Source organism: Lepidochelys kempii, chromosome 1 (assembly GCF_965140285.1).
Source record: "Lepidochelys kempii isolate rLepKem1 chromosome 1, rLepKem1.hap1, whole genome shotgun sequence".
Classification (NCBI taxonomy): Eukaryota; Metazoa; Chordata; order Testudines; family Cheloniidae; genus Lepidochelys; species Lepidochelys kempii.
The window spans coordinates 286,948,278-286,968,081 of record NC_136380.1 but is presented as its reverse complement, the minus strand read 5'-3'; the positions used below and the strand labels follow the sequence as shown (position 1 = coordinate 286,968,081).

Sequence of the window (19,804 nt, the reverse complement as noted above, 5' to 3'; positions counted from 1 at the left end):
TATTGGTAAACTCTAACTACTGGTCAACTGTTGTTGAGCAGTATTGATCAGATTTCACGTTTACAACAGTTAGAATGAGAAAGAAATGCCTAATGCATTTAGTATTTAAAAACTGAAAAGTAAGGTGAGCTAGCCAGTTTCATATGGAATCTTGTTCTGGCTGTTCTCCAGAAATTCCTAGATCCTAGGAAGCCAAGCTCCCTAATGGATCACAACTCCTCCAACTTTCCTATTCTACATGTAGCACTTGCCACGCCTCTCTTGCACTTCAGGCACCAGTGTCTTCACCCATTCTCCTGTAGGCTTCTATACAGTTTTATAACTTTTTTAAACTGTCAGCCAGGACAAGAACCTTGATGTTTTTATAACTTCCCTTTTAACTTTTAGAATACTTACTTTTTCATTCACAGGCTGAAATTGGCATTCTAATGTCAACTTTCCAATTGAAATATTTACATCATCAATAAAATCTGAGTGACCCTGAATATATTCAGACAAACAAATAAATATGTGATGGTGGTGGTGGTTATGGTGTTTTAATTTATAGTAGGGCTGTCACGCGTTTAAAAGAATTAATCACTATTAATTGCACTGTTAAACTACAATAGAATACCATTTAATTAAATATTTTTGGATGTTTTCTACATTTTCAAATATATTGATTTCAATTATAACACAGAATACAAAGTGTAAAGTGCTTACTTTATATTTATTTTTGATTACAAGTATTTGCACTGTAAGAAAACAGAAAAAATAGTATTTTTCAATTCACCTAATACAAGTACTATAGTGCAGTCTCTTTATCAGGAAAGTTGAACTTGCAAATGTAGAATTATGTAAAAAAACCCACATTCAAAAATAAAATGTTAAAATTTTAGAGCCTGCAAGTCCACTCAATCCTACTTCTTGTTCTACCAATCGCTCAGACAAACAAGTTTGTTTACATTTGCAGGAGATAATGCTGCCCGCTTCTTGTTTACAATGTCACCTGAAAGTGAAAACAGGCGTTCTCATGGCACTGTTGTAGCTGGAGTCACAAGATATTTACATGCTGGATGCGCTAAAGATTCATGTGTCTCTTCATGCTTCAACCACCATTCCAGGGGGCATGCGCCCATGCTGATGACAGGTTCTGCTTGATAACAGTCCAAAGCAGTGTGGATCGACACATGTTCATTTTCATTATCTTAGTCAGATGCCACCAGCGGAAGGTTGATTTTTTTTTTTAATTTGTTTGTTTGTTTATTTTGGTGGTTCAGGTTCTGTAGTTTCTGCATCAGAATGTTGCTCTTTTAAGACTTCTGAAAGCATGCTCCACACCTCGTGCCTCTCAGATTTTGGAAGGCACTTCAGATTCTTAAACCTTGGGTCGAGTGCTGTAGCTATCTTTAAAAATCTCACATTGGTACTTTCTTTGCGTTTTCTCAAATCTGCAATGAAAGTGTTCTTAAACACTTAACAACATGTGCTGTGTCATCATCCGAGACTGCTATAACATTAATTCTGTGGCAGAATTATGCCCCCCAATCTCTGCCCATGCTTTGGAGGTTGTTGTGGCTGCAAAAAAAATCTGCTGTGGGCTGCATGCGGCCAGGGTGGCTGCAATTGATTTACACTGTTCTAGCTGCCTGTACCTTTTAACCCTAGTGGTCCTCTTACATTGGTTTCATTTTCAAGACTACATTAGCTGGGAAAAGGGCTAGAAACACAGCTTTCATTTGTATTTTAAAAATGATTATTCTCTCTCTACATTTCTAGTTCCCTCCCAAATCATGGGCCCAAAGGTTGGCTGTGCTTTAGTGGTGGTCGGAAATCCTATCATGCTCCATTTCTCCCGCCCTCTCGCACAGTAGAAGTATGATGAAATAATCAATATGCATAATCAGGAAGCTGGTGACAAAATGCATCTAATATACTCCTTAGTTTTTCCTCAGCTGCTATGTGTATATCAGTGTTTTCCTACACTTTGCTGCTGCAGTCACAAAATATTGGCATTCATTATGTTAACTTTCCAGCTTACAGAATGCTAGACTCTGGAATCCCTTGAGTTTTCTTTGTAGACAAGTCTAATGGCACTTTCTGCCTCTTCATTCATGCCTTCAGAAGCTATTGTGCGAAGTGTAGCTCACTGAAATAACAATGTGGATATAGTACTGCCATTACACGTTAGATGTCATCTCTGCCTCACCTTCAGCCATTCAGATTCACACTTAACCAAAGTGACACTTGATTCTGTTGGTGTGATTCCGAGATGAGTTCATTAGCCAAGGGAAAACCAAAATAGACAGGATGAGGGATGAAGTACCCTGCTTTCCCTGTTAATTTATTTGGTATCTGATGGGGAGTCTTTCTTTCTGCCTCTTCTCAGAGGAGCCAGAGTTCTTGAGTTTGTCTATCATGCACTTGTAGCTGACTGGGCTCTGTGGTCTACCAGGCACTGCAGCGCAATGGGGAAGTAATCTTTCTGGTTAACTTTTTCTGATGGTTCTTGGGGCTCAAGAATGAGCAAGTGAGTTTTTTATCTTTAGCTCCACCGTGGTGGGTAAAGCCCCACTTGCTCTCAGACCTTCTTTCTTTTGCAAGGATATTTCTAATAGTTGCTCAGTTTTCTGGTGCTTTCAGGTATACACACCTATGTTATGACGACTCTGATTTGACAAAATATGTGCCAGTGAGCATTGCTCTACATTTGTAGCCAGCCTCCACAAGTGATAGTTATTCTCTTCTTCACACAAGCTATTTTTCATCTTTTAGGCTCTCACTGTAATATTGCAGTGAACAATCTGCAGAGAGACAGTAGAAAATGTTCTTTCTCATTCAGAAGTAAATCTGGCGTTTCCTAACAAATGCTTTAATTTGAAACCCAAATAACATTCTTAACTTTTTTGTATATAATTTCCTAGGTGGTTGTTTTTTAAAGGACAAAAGTAAAAGTAGGTATCTGTCTGTTATATGTAACTGACAATCTCTGCATCGTGCATCGTCAGCAGAATTTGAAGCCTGAGTCTTCGGCACAGACTTCACCGCTTGAGCTATAGGTATAACTTCAGTAGCTGGCAGAAGAAGGATTTTTATCCCAGAGCGTGGGGGAATGAGACACTGAAGCCATATTCTGGGTCTGGGTATGTCTGGCCTAGTTTGTCCTCCCATGCCACCCCCAAGAGGTCAGAGCTCTCCTGCGCACTTTGGGCGGTGGGAGGGATTGGCATGGGAAGCCAAACCCAGCTCTCTCACAATCAACTCTACCCCACCCCTTGCTGCACTGGCTCTGGCAGCTTCCAGGTATTGCCAGTAAAGTGTGGTGATGGTGATGGTGCTGCTGCTCTGGCAGTGGCTTGAGCTGGAGTTTTTAGAACGTTCAGCGGTTTTGAGACGCTACCAAAATTTTCCAGAGGTCGAAGGAAAGCAAGGGAGAGGAAATAGCAACTAAATATTTTTGACAATTTTGCTAAATCTGAATGGAATCTTATGGGACAAAGAAAAAAGGAATGTTTACAGCCTGAGACGTTGGTGAATATCAAAGACTGACTGCAAGCATGTATGTGTTAATACTTCTCCAAGAAAAGGGTGCAAAAATCCTTTAGAATGGAAAGTGTTAAACAACCTAAATATAAGGGTTCCTACCAGCTCCCCAAATAAGTGTGGCTTTGTAATCTTTTACTTTGTCAAAACTATTCTTGAGTTCCTAGAACCAGAAATCAAAATGACTACTACAGAGTATCAGAAATATCTGAGAATGAGGCACTGAAGTTCACATTTCTAACCAGGACTTTTTTCATTCTATAGAAATTTCCACATTAGCAGGTATAATTTTTTTTATCATTGCATTGAAATGCTTACCTGGTATTCTGAAACTTTGCTGAAAGCAAACAAAAGCTTTATATGCAGAAGTACACTGATTTAAAAGAAGTCTCCCCATGTTCCACAACATAATGTATGCTTTTGCGCCTTTGCTCTGGAGTTCTGTTAATATAAAATTAATGTAATGCTTTTGCTTTTGGGTTTTAAGGGATCTTGAAATATCATAGTAATCCAGTAAGAGGGATGACAGTATTTCCTTATTTATTTAGGTGTCAATCAAAACTCAGCATTTAGTAGTAGAATATGCCCATGAAATGTTTATGCCATTCTGTAGTACAGAAGTATTTCTCTAGCATAACAGTGCTGCATAATAGCATAAAAATATGTAACAACACAAACTGTATTTTTTTTTTTAAAAGTGACTGTTAATATACAAATTGCCTTATCCCTTTTGCTTCTTTGGAAAGCTACTGTGTATAGAGTGTAATCATTTTTCTTATCATTTTAGGTGACAAACAGCATGTTTGGTGCTTCAAGAAAGAAGTTTGTAGAGGGGGTCGACAGTGACTACCACGATGAAAACATGTACTACAGCCAGTCTTCAATGTTCCCACATCGGTCGGAAAAAGATGTAAGATGAGCAAACATAATATTTTGCCCTTTAATAATGGATTAATCTCATAACAAGATGGATGAAATTGAAATAAGGACAGAATGTCCTGTACTCAAGGGTATTCCTTTAAGCTGTAGCCTATGTAAATTAGTTGGTGTGTGGGCCTCACAGGTAGTTCAAATGAACTGCTTCAGTGCCCTACTCATAGTTTCTCAGCTAGAGATAAAGGTAGTTTAGTTCCCAAAAAAGTCCTAGATGGATGGACTGGATCTACTTTTCAAATTCAGCTATTTGAGAAGGATTAGGAGCATGTCCAGCCCTGGCCATTGCACAAGAACATTCCTTTCTTTTTTGTCCCTGATGTTGTGTTTCCTGCCCATTGTTGAAGCATTGCTTATTCTCTAAATAAAAGGGACTCCTTCTTTCACAGGTGCTACCAGACACCTGACTCCTTCGTGGCCAAATATGCATAGGACTCACTAGCTTCTGTCTCCCATAAAATCAAGAATTAAATTGAGGATTAGGATGCAAAAAAGATTCCTCAAATCTACTGGGAAAAAATAAACTATATTATTCCTTCCCCCACCTCCACCCCGCAAGGCAGGGGGATTCTAAAAGTTCAGAAGCATGTAGAAGAACAAAGTTCTTCTAGAAAACTCAAAATTGAGGACTTAGTATGATTATGCAAAACATAAAGGTCTATAGTAGTTTGTTAGAACACTTTTCCCATGATTGCCTCCTATTCCAGCAAGGTATATCCTTTTGAGAGGGTAACATTCCTTTACTGCTTTAAGGAATTGTTTGACTCGACACTTTTGAAGCACTGTCACTATATATTTCCTTTCAACAGTCAGGCTATTTAGAATTTTTTTCAAGTGGTAAACGGAGAGCTTTTTCCCCATTACGTTTTAGTAAAGGAAGGGTTCTAGACCATGTTTAAAACGCATACTCTAGATGCAAAACTATATTTTCTGCCTCTAGCTAACTATTTATATAACAGCTGTCACTATAGTGGTGGTCTGGTTTGCCATTTAAGCTAGCTTCAACACTAAGACTTTACCAAGGTGAAAGCAGCAAAACGAAGGGAAGGGCACCTGAAGTCTTGTCTTATAATTGGATGACTTAATGCAAGTGTCTGGGCAACAAACAGCACCACAAGTAGTTCAAGAGATTCTAAGAGTATTTGAGAGCCTTGCCTACACTACAGTGTTTTGTCAACTCCAGTTATGCCGATGCTCTTTCTATTGGCAGAGAGCATCCACAATTGGTGCTCTAGCATTGATAGTGAGAGCAGTGGACTGTGGTTAACTGTTCCACTGTGCTACTTACCACCTTCTGCTGCTAGGAGTTGTGGGAAGGTGGAGTGGATCTCAGGGCATCATGGGTGTTCGCTCAGCGTCGAATTACGCAAATTTTTCTGTCCCATCATTCCATGGGCTTCTGACTGCATTTTGCAGCATCTTTCAATGGCCCCTGTTTACTGTGCGCCCTCTATCTCTGTCTGAAAAGATGGATCTTGCATTGCTCTCTACTGTTATGAACAGATAACGGCTGGTCATGCAGTATATCATGAGCATCCAATCTGAACAGGAATCAGAGGTGCCTGACCTGTTGTGTACCATGGAAAGAAGCAACACCAGATTACTTTTGGCATTCACAGAGCAGCTGCACATGGTGCACCATTGCTTTTGGGCTCCGGAACAAAGCACTGAGTGGTGGGATTGCATTGTTATGCAGGTCTGGGATGATGAGCAGTGGCCGCAGAGCTTTCAGATGCGGAAAGCCACCTTACTGGAACTGTGTGCGGAGCTTGCCCTCTCAATGGAGACGCGCATGGTGATTGCTGTGTGGAAGCTGTCAACTTCAGACTGCGGCTGGTCAGTCACAAATCAGTTTGGAGCTGGGAAGTCCACTGTTGGGACTGCATTAACACAAGTGTGCAGGGCCATTAGTCACATCCTGCTACGAAAGGACTGTGACTCTTGACAACGTGTGTGAAATAGTGGATGGCTTTGTGGCAATGGGATTCCATAACTGTGGCGGGGCAATAAATGGCAGGCATGTCCCAATTTTGGCCCTGGACCATCTTGTGATGGAGGATATTAATAGAAAGGGGTACTTCTTTATGGTATTGCTGGTGTTTGTGGATTACCGGGGGTGTTTCACTGACATCAACGCGGAGTGGTCCAGGAAGGTGCTTGATGCACGTATCTTCAGGAGCACTGGAGTGTACAGAAAACTGCAAGCAGGGACTTTTTTTCCAGACCAGAAGATTCCAGTGGGGGAATGTTGAAATGCCCATAGTGATTCTGAGACCCAGCATACCCCTTACTCCCATGACTCATGAAGCCTCACATGGGAAACCTGGACAGCAGCAAGGAGCGCTTCAACAATAGGCTGAGCAGGTGCAGAATGACCATACAACGTGCCTTTGGCAGATTAAACAACATGCTGGCCCTGCCTTTATGGCAGATTAAATTTAAATGAGGAAAATATTCCCATGTCCATAGCAACCTACTGTGTGCTCCATAATATTTGTGAGGCTAAGGGTGAAAAGTTTCCTCTGGAGTGGAGCATGGAGGTTGATTGCCTGGCAACTGATTTTGAGCAGCTAGATACCAGGGCTATTAGAGAGGCACAAGGGGGTGCTATTTGAATCATGGAGGCTTTGAGGCACCATTTTGACAAAGAGCAACAGTAATGTGTCTTTCTATACAGCACTCTGCCATGCTTTGGTAACTTGCCACCTTGCATGGAAATTTTGATGGTTCCTGTAGTCAGCAAATGATCAAATTGCCATTGTATTAATTCCAGCAGCAACCACCATATGTAGGAGACAACGAAAGATTTGGTTATCTTTCAGAGAGTGTTTTTATTAAATACCAATTAATAACACACACACAAGGCTTCGTGGGAAGGGAGATAACAGTGAAAGGCAGCATAGGCTCTTACAGCTGTGTGTTAGTCCAGCTATCATTTTGGAAGCTGTCCGAAGTGGTGGCATGAATGGGGTACTGAGACGTTCTTGGAAGTTGCAAGGAATGTGTGGGAGGAGTTTGGGGAGGGCTTGAAAAGCAGTTCTGTATCGGTTTGTGGGAGGGGAAGAGAAGGGGAGCATGCATGTATTCTGCCTGCAGCGTGATTAGGGACTTCAACATCTCCATTTGCTCCTCCATCACTCTGATCATCTCCATCTGCCCCATTAAAATTCACTCCTGGCTCTCCTTTCTGTCCTGCCTGTTTTATAATTTTCTTTTAAAGTTTCTCTCCACACCCTATGTTCTTGTTTTCTGGCCTCTGGGGGTTGGAGCACCTCTCGAAACATGTCGTCCTTGCTCCTCCTTGGTCACTTCCTTATCTGCTGGTGTGTAGGGAGGTTCCCCTGAAGGCCACATCTGCAGAAGAACAAGGAACAATAAACAGAAGCATGATTTAATGCACTCCTAGCATCGAATCATTGTAGTAAAAGATGTGCATTTTTAAATGAATCAGTTTCTCACTGTCCCTTAGCAAGCACACAGCTCAGCGAATGCCCTAAACATGGTGATTTCGGCCTGGGGGGGAGGAAAGGGGTGCTCAAGATGGGGCAAAGAGTCTAGGTGGTTTTTTAAGGGTAACACTGCAGGCAACTTGGAACAATATTGTAAACGCTGCCACCATTTTCCACAGACGGGGGCCGTTGAAGCTGATATCTCACTCCTGATGGTAAGCAAGGATGCAAGAGTGCATCTCCTTCATCCGTGCGGCTTCAGACCGGGTCCCTAAGCTGCTCGCCTGTGTACCGCTTTGGTCCCTGCATAAGTGGTTGCTGATTGGCATGGGAAAGTTTCCTACAACAGGGGAAGGAACAAAGCGGCTCTGCCATGGAACCTTCGGCAGAGGATTGGCGAGTATCTGCAGAAAAGTTTTTCCTAGAGATCTCTCTGCAGGATTCCTGTAAAACCTGTGTGTGCATTAACACACTGTTCTGCCGCACTGTTTAGCTGCACAGCAGGGAATGTGAAGCACACACAAACACAGCTAGTCGTTTACATTTCTATTCCTTCACCCACTTCAAGAATATGCAAAGCAAAGGACAACTCTGCCTCATATAACTGAGCAGCATCAACTCAACTGATCAGAGCTCTTCTGTCCTGCATCATGCATGCCAGAGATGGACTGCTGGGACAGGCGAGATCCCTCCGAAGTGGAAAAGAGGTCCTGCTTTGCCTCATCACTGGACGATCCTGCTGTGTGCTTCACATTGTCCTCCAACTCGACCTCCTTGTCCATGACTTCGTCCTTGGGGTTGAGTCCACTGACTCCAGCCCTGCCGAAGTATCCACAGGGCTCTTGGCGGTGGCAGTGGGGTCTCCACTGAGGATGGCATCCAGCTCCTTTATAGAAGTGGCAGGTCTTTGGTGCAGCATCAGGGCGACAGTTTGACTCCCTTGCTTTCTGGTACACCTGCCTCAGCTATTTTTATCTGTGCACGGCACTGCTGCCTGTCCTGTTCATAGCCTTTATCCATCATGCCACGAGAAATCTGACCATAGGTATCGAAGTTCTATAGCTGGAGCGGAGCTGGAACTGCACAGCCTCTTCTCTCCACAGTGCCAGCAGATCCAACAACTCAGGTGTGCTCCAAGCGGAGAGCGTTTGCTGTGTGGAGCCGCCCTGGTCAGATGGGAAGATGCGATGTGAAGTGTCCACTCCGAGCAAACAGGAAGTGGAATTTCAAAAATTCCCAGGCCATTAAAGGGGGAAGGGCAGATGTCTGTGTACCTTTGTGCAGGGCAGCGGAGTTCGAACTGCTGACCAGAGTGGTCAGGATGGGCATTGTGGGACACCTCCTGTAGGCCATTTATTGGAACATAACCAAGCGTGATGTCTACACTCACACTTTGTCGATATAACGTTGCTGCAAAAAGCTCTATGCCTTTTGTCAAGATGGTGTTATTTTGTCAGCAAAGCAGGAGAGTTTGTTGATGGAAGGCGCATTGCAGTGTGTACACCTCCTTTGTTGACAAAACTCTGTAGTGTAGAAAAAGGATATATCAGAGTCTACCTAGATTCTCACTAGGAAGTTCAGTTCTAGATAACCAGAGTTGAGATCTTCTGTTGTGGAAGAATTCCATATGTAGTTCAGTGACTCACCTGCCCACCCAGAACCTGGACAATCTTAATTCACTGTGTCTGTTGACTTCATGTATAGTGCAGTGGTTTCATAGATCAGACTCCACTCCAGTCATCTAATCCTTCTCCTCTTCTTCCATATTGGGTGTTCATGGCTTGGAGTCTGTAAATCTTCACTCATTTCACCTGTCATCAGCGACCCTCCTGTGCTTTTGAGGTGAATGGAACGGCTATGGGTAAAACACCCATAAATGCTGTTGCTATGGATTGCACTGGACAAGAGTCAACATGTGACTCAAGGTAGACTATTGTCTTTGGCAAAAGAATTGAATATACATTTTTATAGCGCATCAAGCATCTTGATCTTCTTTTGACAACTCAGAATTCTGCTTGAAACAAAAGTGATTCTAATTTGAATTGACAATGTGACTACTGCATCCAAACGGGTGATAATTCTGAATCCAATTATTTTGTGAGCTTTGGTCAGAAAAGTATCTTCTTCTTCTGAGCTCTGTCCTCTTCTGAGGAGAAAAAAATATACTGGCTGATGTTCTAATTACATGTTGGCTCACAGACGAGAGTGGATGAAGTTGTCACCTCTAACCGTCAGTGCCTTGCTACTCTAGCTCTCTGCCTGCGACACCCACAAAATCAAGGCATTGTGATGCACTTGAGGTAAACAGTGACACAACTTTTCACTGGTCTGGATTGCATCCCATAACATAACCATTCAACCGCAAATAATTTCACTTCTCACAGACAAATCTATTTCCGTCAGTTTGCATCTGTAATGACAAAAGAAAGAACATCATGTTTTGTGAATTAGTTTTTGCAGTAAATGCTTTTTCCATGATTTGGTGTTTGGTTTTCTCTCCCAGTCCTTTGACAAAATAGGCTACAGAACAAAGAAAATCAGTGACATCAGCATAATCTTTGGATTAGTTCACTAGATTTGTCTTGTCTGGAAAATCTGAATTCTTCTATAGTTTCCAGGCTTCATCTTCTCAAGGCTTGATGTTTTGTTCTGACCATCAAATTCATTTTTTCAAAAGCGACTCATGAGAAATTGACAGAAGCTTTTCTTGCATGGGGATAGGAGCTGCATTACAGAAGGAGGGCGAGGGGGGAAGGCCACATCTGGCATACATCATCTGATAGGGAAAAATTTCTTGCTGATGTGATAGTAGGAGTCTCAGAGCTTTGAAAATGTTCCCTACCACACACTTTTAGGTTGTTGCAAGCGGCCTTAGAAAGATTTTGAACTGTAAATACCTTTGATTGGAAGCTTTTGCTTGTAATATCTTGAGAGGCAAAATGCGGTTTGAGGTTGTCATCACACCACCTGATCATGTAGAGTTGCTGTCATTTAAAGATAGGAGTTCAGCCCACCATTTTGGATTGCTATATTTTGGATGTTGAAAGAAGTATGCAACAGAAGTCTGCTTTTTCTTCTTTTACTGAGTTTTAATACCCTTCATATGTAGTTGCTTTTATTTTTGTGTTTTGCCATTCTGCTTTGAGATCAAAAGACAGTGTTTGGTTGGGAACAGGATGGTTTGGGGGTTGTAGGGTTTTTTCTCTTTTTTTTTTTTTTTTTTTTACTATTGGTATTGCAGGGGCACTTACAGACCACATTCAGATTTGGGGCTCCATATTTGTAATAATGACTATCACTTATAGATGTTTATGCTTTCAAAGCTCTATTATAAATATTTATCATCTTAGTAATTTTTAGTTCCTTATCTTCCATTTGTTAATGTTTTTATTTTGTCGCTACATACAGTACTCTAACACAAGTTATTTTGGTATTTTTAAAGTTTTATCCATTACAAATATTAGGTCTCGGTTGGAGATAGAAACTCTTACTGGCTTTTGTGTAGTACGTCTTTAGGAGACATTTTTTTTTCAGGCTGCTGAATATAGTGTTTAGCCTTAGAGTTTGACATCTCTGCCTTCTGCTGCAACTTGCTGGGATAATGAATAAAACAACAGTGTATTGTTCCCTTGAGAAACTTTTGCTTAAATGCCTTTAGTTAATGTTTGAGAGGCTTTTAGCTAAAAATTTGACAGATTCACTGTTTAACTTCAGATATTACATTTAGGGCTGTGTGTCAAAAGCATGCCCATGGAATCCTCTGATATTACAAGGAACTAGGTACAGTGGGGTTAGGACTGGGTGTTTTAGTAGCATTAATTTAGATGATAAAATAATTATTTAGTAATGGATGACTAGCCTTGATCCATTTGAATAAAGTGGAAAGTTCATCTCTGGCAAAAATCAGATTAGCATGATAGGTTTAATGTTAATAAGAGACGTGTATTTTCATAAACCTTAAAAATATATTTTAAAATAAAATTGTGTCAAAATCATTTCCCCTGCTTACTATACAAAACTCGGACCTTAAGTGCCATTTCCCTACAATAGCTGATGATATTGCTAATGCAGAAAGCAGTGGAGATGGAAGCCTGCTGTCCTGTGTGAGAGATCAGAGACACTCTTCATTCACCTCATTATAGGTGAAAAAGCTTTTTATTGACATTTTAAGAGATGAAGAAAAGGAGCATTGCTATCATTTGACAACAGTCTGAGGAAATTTCTTGCTGGACATAAGAACAGCCATACCAGGTCAGACCAGTGGTCCACCTAGCCCAGAGGTTCTCAAACTGAGGGTCGTGAGGTTATTACATGGGGGGTTGCAAGGTGTCAGCCTCCACCCCAAACCCTGCTTTGCCTCCAGCATTTATAATGGTGTTAAACATATTAAAAAGTGTTTTTAATTTATATGGGGGGGTCACACTCAGAGGCTTGCTATGTGGAAGGGGTCACCAGTACAAAAGTTTGAGAGCCACTGACCTAGCCCAATATCTTATCTTCCGACAGTGGCCGATGCTGGCGTGCTTCAGAGGGAATGAACAGAACAGGCAATCAAGTGCACTCCCAGTGTCTGGCAAACAGAGGCTAGGGAAACTCAGAGCATGGTATTGCATCCCTGTCCATCCTGACTAATAGCCACTGATGGACTTATCTGCCAGGAACTTACCAGGTTCTTTTTAAAATCCTGTTCTAGTTTTGGCCTCATATGGAAGCTGTTCTATACCCATAATCATTTTTGTTGTCCTCTCTTTACCTTTTCCAATCCCAATATATATATTTTTTGAGATGGGACGACCAGATCTGTATACGATATTCAAGACGTGGGCGTACTATGGGTTTATATAGCGGCATTATGATATTTTCTGTCTTGTCTATCACTTTTTCCTAATGGTTCCTAACGTTGTTACCTTTTTTGACTACCGCTGAACATTGAGCAGATGTTATCAGAAAACTATCCACAATGACTCCAAGATCTCTTTCAGTGGTAACAGGTAGTTTAGACCCCATCATTTTGTATGTATAGTTGGGATTATGTTTTCCAATGTGCATTACTTTGCATTTATCAACATTTGAATTTAATCTGCTGTGTTGTTGCCCAGTCACCCAGTTTTGTGAGATCTCTTTGCCGTCTGCTTTGGACTTAACTACCTTGACCAAATATAAACATCCATTGTATAATGTTAAAAACATGTGGCAACATTGTAACAATTTATAATATGTTTATCAAACAGTTGCTACAACTTAAAAAATAATTGCTTTCATAATAAATGTATACTGCATGATGGGAGAGCCAAGTGTTTGGAATTTATACTGTATTACCTATATTTATTACCTATAAGATATCTGCTTTTGACCTATCTAGTTTGGGCATGTAAACATAAACCAGTGTTACTTGGCTAGAGAGGAAAACAGGTATTCATGTTTTGTACTTTATATTGTCCTTCAGTTTGCAGAGAGGGAGGAAGTAAAATGCATCTCTGAGTCACATTTTAAGAAATTACAGGTAATTTTTTTTTTTTAAACAAACTGGAATGTATATAGTAAAGGAAATGGAGAAAAATCAGTTTCTCATGGTAGAATTATAACTATCAGCAAACTACTGATTTAAGAATTTTTATTTAACATAGGTTATAAGTAGGCTTGGAAGGATTAGATTTTTATCTGTAAAGGTCTTTCACTGTAAACACACAAACCAATGAAAAAATCTTTTCATCTGTAAGAATAGAAATATACAGATCGGCAAATTAAGAAAAATGCTGCTTGAGAACTTCAGAGTTCTATTTAAGGATATTTACTATGTATATTCTGACGTGATGATGGCAATTTGTGTTTTCAGTGGTTTTAAAACTTTAATTTTTTGAATTGCATATATCTACGGTCATTAAATAATTGTCTAACTCCCCTCCCCATAATTTCCCAGAATTGTGAAAATTTAAATGGATAAAAATAGAAGAAAAAAGTTTAACCCATAGTTCTGCACAACTGTGAACATCTATTTGATAAAAAATCTAAAAAAGGTTAATAGAAACATCAGTATATCTGTTGAAATCATAGAAAGATAAAAATTGAATTCTGCCAAGCCTAATTACAAGAGAGTTAAGCCATTATGCAAGTCTTTCAATATACCGCAAAATTGTTTCTATTCTTTACTATAAAGCTATGTCTAACACACCTATTTTTAAACCAACAGTATAAGATAATTGGTGAATGCAAATGAGTACTAAAATTTCAAGTGGTTCTTTGGACCAGACTCCATTGCATGCATGCAATCATGCTCCTCTTCCATGCTTCTGTATTATAAATGGCTCTTTAAGTATATAGTGAATGTAATGCATTGTGTTAGTAATGTATTTACGTGTTTAATGTTCATTCTTTCACCTTCATTATTCATCTATTAATAAACTGCAGCCAGTCTCTTAATCTGATTAAAATGTCTGTTTTATCAGTTTAGTCTTAATCACTCATGGCGTCTTCCATAATACCTAATTACAAATTTTCTAGTAATCTCTTGTCTGATTAATAATTCATATTGTATACCTTAGTATTGTATATATGAGTTTTAAAGCGATGCTAAACTTTAAAAAAAACAACAACAAACTTGTTAATGATATCACTTACACCTTACATTATTAAAACTGAAGGAATTATAAAAATCAGTTTGTTTTTCACTATTTAGGCAGTTTATTTCTTACATTTCCTCAAGTTAAATAATGAAGTTGATAGTTATTTTCACTTCAAATTCTCAGTGCTTATAAATATTTTGACTATTGCAAATACTTCACTGTAAATGTTTATTTTAAACTCTTAATTGGAACTTTAATAACTTAGAGAAATGGTTTTATTGGTCTTACATTTTGTAAATGCTTGTTATAAAACCTAATTTTGGGGGAGATTTTGCGGTGGTCTATTTTAAGTTACATTAATATAAAAGGAGAATTATTAATAAAATGAAAGATAAACCAGAATAATATGATAGATCTAGTTTATTTGTTGGCTTGACTTCTAATTTTGTTAAATGGTCAACATAGTGTTGTCTCCCTTTAAAACTGTGATTCATCTACTTAGGTCATTCAAATGGTACCTGTTGTGCTGGATAAATAACAGAAACAAAGTAACACAGATACAGAATGATTGTCCTGTGTTTGGTGTACATATCTGACTCGGATGATAATTATCAACCTTTCTCATATGTTTAGTTATCCATTGGTCTGGATATTATTTGTGGATTTAAATTTGCTCATTCTACAAGATTTGAGGCAGTTTAGGCTCTTTTTTCCTACTTCTTCCTCTGAGTTAGGTTCACTGTACTGGACTGAGGCAGCACTTCATTGACCAGAGCTTACACTGGGCAAGTCTACACTACAGCGCTACATCTGGTGAAGATGCGCTATGCCAATGGGAGACCGCTCTCCCGTCGGCATAATTACTCCACCTGGGGGAGAAGCATAAGCTGCGTTGGTAGGAGTGTCTCTCGCCGACATAGCACCAGTGTGGACTACACAAAACTTTTGTCGCTCAGGGGTGTGAAAAAGCACCTTCTTCTCCCTCCCCCCAGCAACGCAAGTTAGATCAATTTAACCGGTAGCGTAGACCTGCCCACTCCTTCCATCTAGGAAAACAGCTTCAGCTTTGCTACGGGAGCTTTAGAGCATGATTATTTCACAAACTTCTGAGGAACTTCAAATGAATGTGCATGCAACTTTTTCAGGGCTGATATTATCAAGCCTAGATAAACTGCATTGCAATAACCAATCTGAAGATAATGAAGGCATATATAATAGAAACCAGTTCAGTTACCCAGTCAGTTGTTTCTTGTTAGAATGTGTTTGTTGCAGTTCCTTCTTATATCTAAGTCTAGAATCTGAGAGGAGTGTTGTTGGACCTCACAACTGTTTTGGGGTGATAAGAGTTTTGTGTGAGGAAGTGAGCTGTAGCTCACGAAAGCTTATGCTCTAATAAATTGGTTAGTCTCTAAGGTGCCACAAGTACTCCTTTTCTTTTTGCGAATACAGACTAACACGGCTGTTACTCTAAGACTTGCATTGTGGCCACTTAAGATTTGCAACTCCTTACCCAAGCAGCACAAGAGTGACTTTCTCACCTCAGTTGTTGCAGTCTTTGGTCCTGTTGCCTTTTATTTTAAATTTTGCAAACAATAAAATTAAAATATGTGAATTAGGTCAACTGTGTATTTTTGTCAATTCCTATAAGAGAAAAGTAGCCTTGTATTTGATATTTTCCCTAGGAATTGGCTCTTCCATCAGGTCAATCACCCACTTTTCCAATCACCCACAGTATGCAGACCAGTGAACGCCTATGTATATGAGAGAAAATTAGTTTATTTGTACTCTTTTTTTTTTATTTTCTCTGAATTATTCCAAGGCATTCCACAAAGTAATCCATGACAGTAATCAGGTTGGCTATACTATTGTCTGTTCTTTGCTGCTGTTTTAAAAATTATTATTGATTATTAAACATAGTGTCTGATTACTATAATAATATAGTAATATATAATACTATAATAATAGTATGCTATATAATAATATAATAATATAGTAATATATAATAAAACATATACTATATAGTAATATATAGTAATGTTACTATAATACGGATGATAATCCTTCAGCCTAAGGTTAAATATTGCTGTAAAATGCAAATGAGTTTAACAACAAAATCAAATACATTAGATATCCAATGTACCCTTCATGGTAAACTAATAAATCACGCCTCATGTGCCTTTCCAGCTCACCTGAAATTTAGGTAAAATACAGAGTATTAAGCCTCTTGTATTTCCTAATAGTACATACTTAGGATGCCATATTAAACAATCTTTAATTTAATCCTACTGTTTTAAAAAAAATTGCTATACTCTCCTGACCGTCAATATATAGTGGCTGTCATTAAATTTTAACATTTGCAAGTGGTTACCACCCAATTTTCCTTATACTTAAATCACACATTGCCATTAAAAAGCCAACATCTAAAACAGGTGCCTACACAACAACAAAATGGTAATCAGTGTAGGTACATAAACAGTTCAAAATTAAATCACTTTAGACAAGTAAAGAATGTATTAGCTGGGACTGAGACTTGAAGTCCACATTAGAAATACAGTGCTTGATTCTTTATTGTGCTGTGGCACCATTATGTCTGTTCAGTAGTGCAAAGGGGCTTTAAATGAATTGGCTCTGATCACCAGTGTGTTCCTCCAGTACTGTATATAAATACCTGAGTGGTGTAGAGATCTACGCCACTCATTACCACATCCCCTAGCATAAGAAGTAGGGATGATGGAAAGATGGTGTGGTGTGGTTAGACCATCTTTGTGCTCCAGCTGCTGTTAGCTACTGGAACCAGTCCTTCATGGCTGCAAGTAGATAGGGCTACTTTAATTTACATATGGGGCCCAGGCAAGGCCTTAGCTGGCCTAAGAATAAAGGAGTCACAAATATGACTTAATACCATCTTCACTCATCTTCCTGGCCACACGCTCATTGTCCCATTTCTACTTCATGCATAGCTTGGTCAAAAATGCCACACTATCAGAGTTCTTTCTACCATGCAGGTGTACCAAGATACCATCTGTTTCTCTCACTAGCAAAAGCCATCACTTCAGAATTTCTAATTAAATTTACTGTTTACATCCTTGTCAGAGGGTCAGTCAGAAAGAAACTTGTCCAACATAACAGTATTTGCATACACAAAACTCTTCCTCTTCTAAAGCATCACTGATACATAATCTAGGAAAATTTTCTCTTTGGGTATCCAGGATACTGAAGTCCTTTCAGTCTCTCTATTTTAGGAGGCCAGAGTTTCAATACTAGCAGGATCATGTGAGTTAATCCAGTGCTACTTGCAGTGAATTTAAATAATATCCTAGGGCATGGCTACACTTGCCGATGTAGAGCGCTTTGAGTTAAACCAGCCTTCGGAGAGCACAGTAGGGAAAGCTTTGCAGGCTGTCCACACTGACAGCTTCAAGCGCACTGGTGTGGCCACATTTGCAGTGCTTGCAGCGGCATTGGGAGTGGTGCATTATGCGCAGCTGTCCCAGCATTCAAGTGGCTGCAGTGTGCTTTTCAAGTGGGGTGGGGTGTGACAGGGAGTGTGTTGTGTGTATGTGGGGGGAGAGAGTAGGTTTTTGGGGGGCTGAGAGCATGTCAGCATGCTGTCTTGTAAGTTCATACAGCAGCAGACCCCCTTCCCGCCCGTGCCTCTCTCTCTCTCACAGCATTCCACACTAATGATTGCTTTGTCTCAGAGCAGATAAGCAGCCGGCTGTCAGAAACGGAGCTTTCAGAGGGCATTTCCGCATTCCTGCAGCGATTCCAAACAATGACAAGAGTGGCCACTTGACTTGAGGAGATTATGGGACATTTTCCGGAGGCTGGTCAGAGAGCAATAAAGCAACACCTCGTTCGCACTGGCACCGCGGCACTCCAGCGAGGGCACAGCAAACGTTATTCCACTCGCCAAAGTGGAGTACCAGCAGTGCTGTAGCCGCGGAGTCAGAGTGCTCTACGTGCCTTGCCAGTGTGGACGGGTAGTGAGCTAGTGTGCCCGGGGCTCCTTTATTGGCTGTAACTCTCAAGTGTAGCCAAGCCCATAGTCACTCTGATATCTTTTTGAGATTCTCTCCATATATGAGAGGTAGCCGTGTTAGTCTGTATCAACAAAAACGAGAAATCCGGTGGCACCTTAAAGACTAACAGATTCATTTGGGCCTGAGCTTTCATGGGTAAAAGACCCACTTCTTCAAATGCATGACCGTGAAAATTACAGATACAGGCATAAATACATATACACTGGCACATGAAGAGAATGGAGTTACCTTACAAGTGGAGAACCAGTGTTGACAAGGCCAATTCAGTCAGGGTGGATGTGGTCCACTCCCAATAATTTGATGAGGAGGTGGCGGTACCAAGAGAGAGAAAATTGCTTTTGTCCTGAGCCACCTCCTCCCAGTCCCTCCTCAAGCCCAAATTAATGGTGTTAAGTTTGCAAATGAATTGTAGCTCTGCATTTTCTCTTCGAAGTCTGTTTTTGAAGGGTTTTTTTTGTTGTTGAAGGATGGCTATTTTTAAATCTGTTATTGAATGTCCACGGAGATCGAAGTGTTCTCCTACTGGCTTTTTTATGTTACCATTCCTGATGTCTGATTTGCGTCCATTTATTCTTTTACGTAGAGACTGTCTGGTTTGGCCAATGTACATGGCAGAGAGGCATTGCTGGCACAGGATGGCATATATCACGTTAGTAGATGTGCAGGTGAATGAGCCCCTGATGGTGTGGCTGATGTGGTTGGGTCCTCTGATGGTGTTGCTAGAGTAGATGTGGGGACAGAGTAGGCAAAGGGATTTGTTACAGGGATTGGTTCCTTGGTTAGTGTTTCTGTTGTGTGGTGTGTAGTTGCTGGTGAGTATTTGCTTCAGGTTTGGGGGCTGTCTGTAAGCGAGGACTGTCCTGCCTACCAAGGTCTGTGAGAGTTAGGGATCGTTTTCCAGGATAGGTTGTAGATTGTTGATGATGTACTGCAGAGGTTTTAGCTGGTGGCAGTACATGATGCCCAGTGGTGTTCTGTTGTTTTCCTTGTTGGGCTTGCCTCTGTCAATCTGTTTCCTCACTTTCCCAGGTGGGTATTGCAGTTTTAAGAGTGCTTGATAAAGATCTTGTCGGTGTTTGTCTCTGTCTGAGGGATTGGAGCAAATGGCTTGGCTGTAGAGCAGAGGTGGGCAAACTACAGCCTGTGGGCCACATCCAGCCCGCAGGACTCTCCTGCCTAGCCCCTGAGCTCCTGGCCCAGAAGGCTAGTCCCCATCCCCTCCCCTACAGCCTCAGCGCTCTGCGCCGCTGGTGCAACACTCTGGAAGCGCAGTTGCAGAGCCGCGGCCTGACCT

At 40.5% G+C, this 19,804-nt stretch overlaps 1 protein-coding gene across 5 annotated transcripts in view; it reads left to right on the top strand.

Moving 5' to 3' along the window:
- CNOT2 (CCR4-NOT transcription complex subunit 2) overlaps positions 1-19,804 on the top strand; it is a 151,353-nt gene that overhangs the window by 81,000 nt on the left and 50,549 nt on the right. For 3 of the 5 annotated variants that reach the window (XM_073327792.1, XM_073327793.2, XM_073327791.2), the window contains 2 exons: positions 4,310-4,432; positions 13,351-13,407. In XM_073327792.1, coding sequence (XP_073183893.1) covers positions 4,322-4,432; positions 13,351-13,407 — 168 coding nt within the window. In that variant the 5' untranslated portion in view covers positions 4,310-4,321. The remainder of the gene's footprint in view (positions 1-4,309; positions 4,433-13,350; positions 13,408-19,804) is intronic. The other 2 variants (XM_073327795.1, XM_073327794.2) reach the window with 1 other exon arrangement.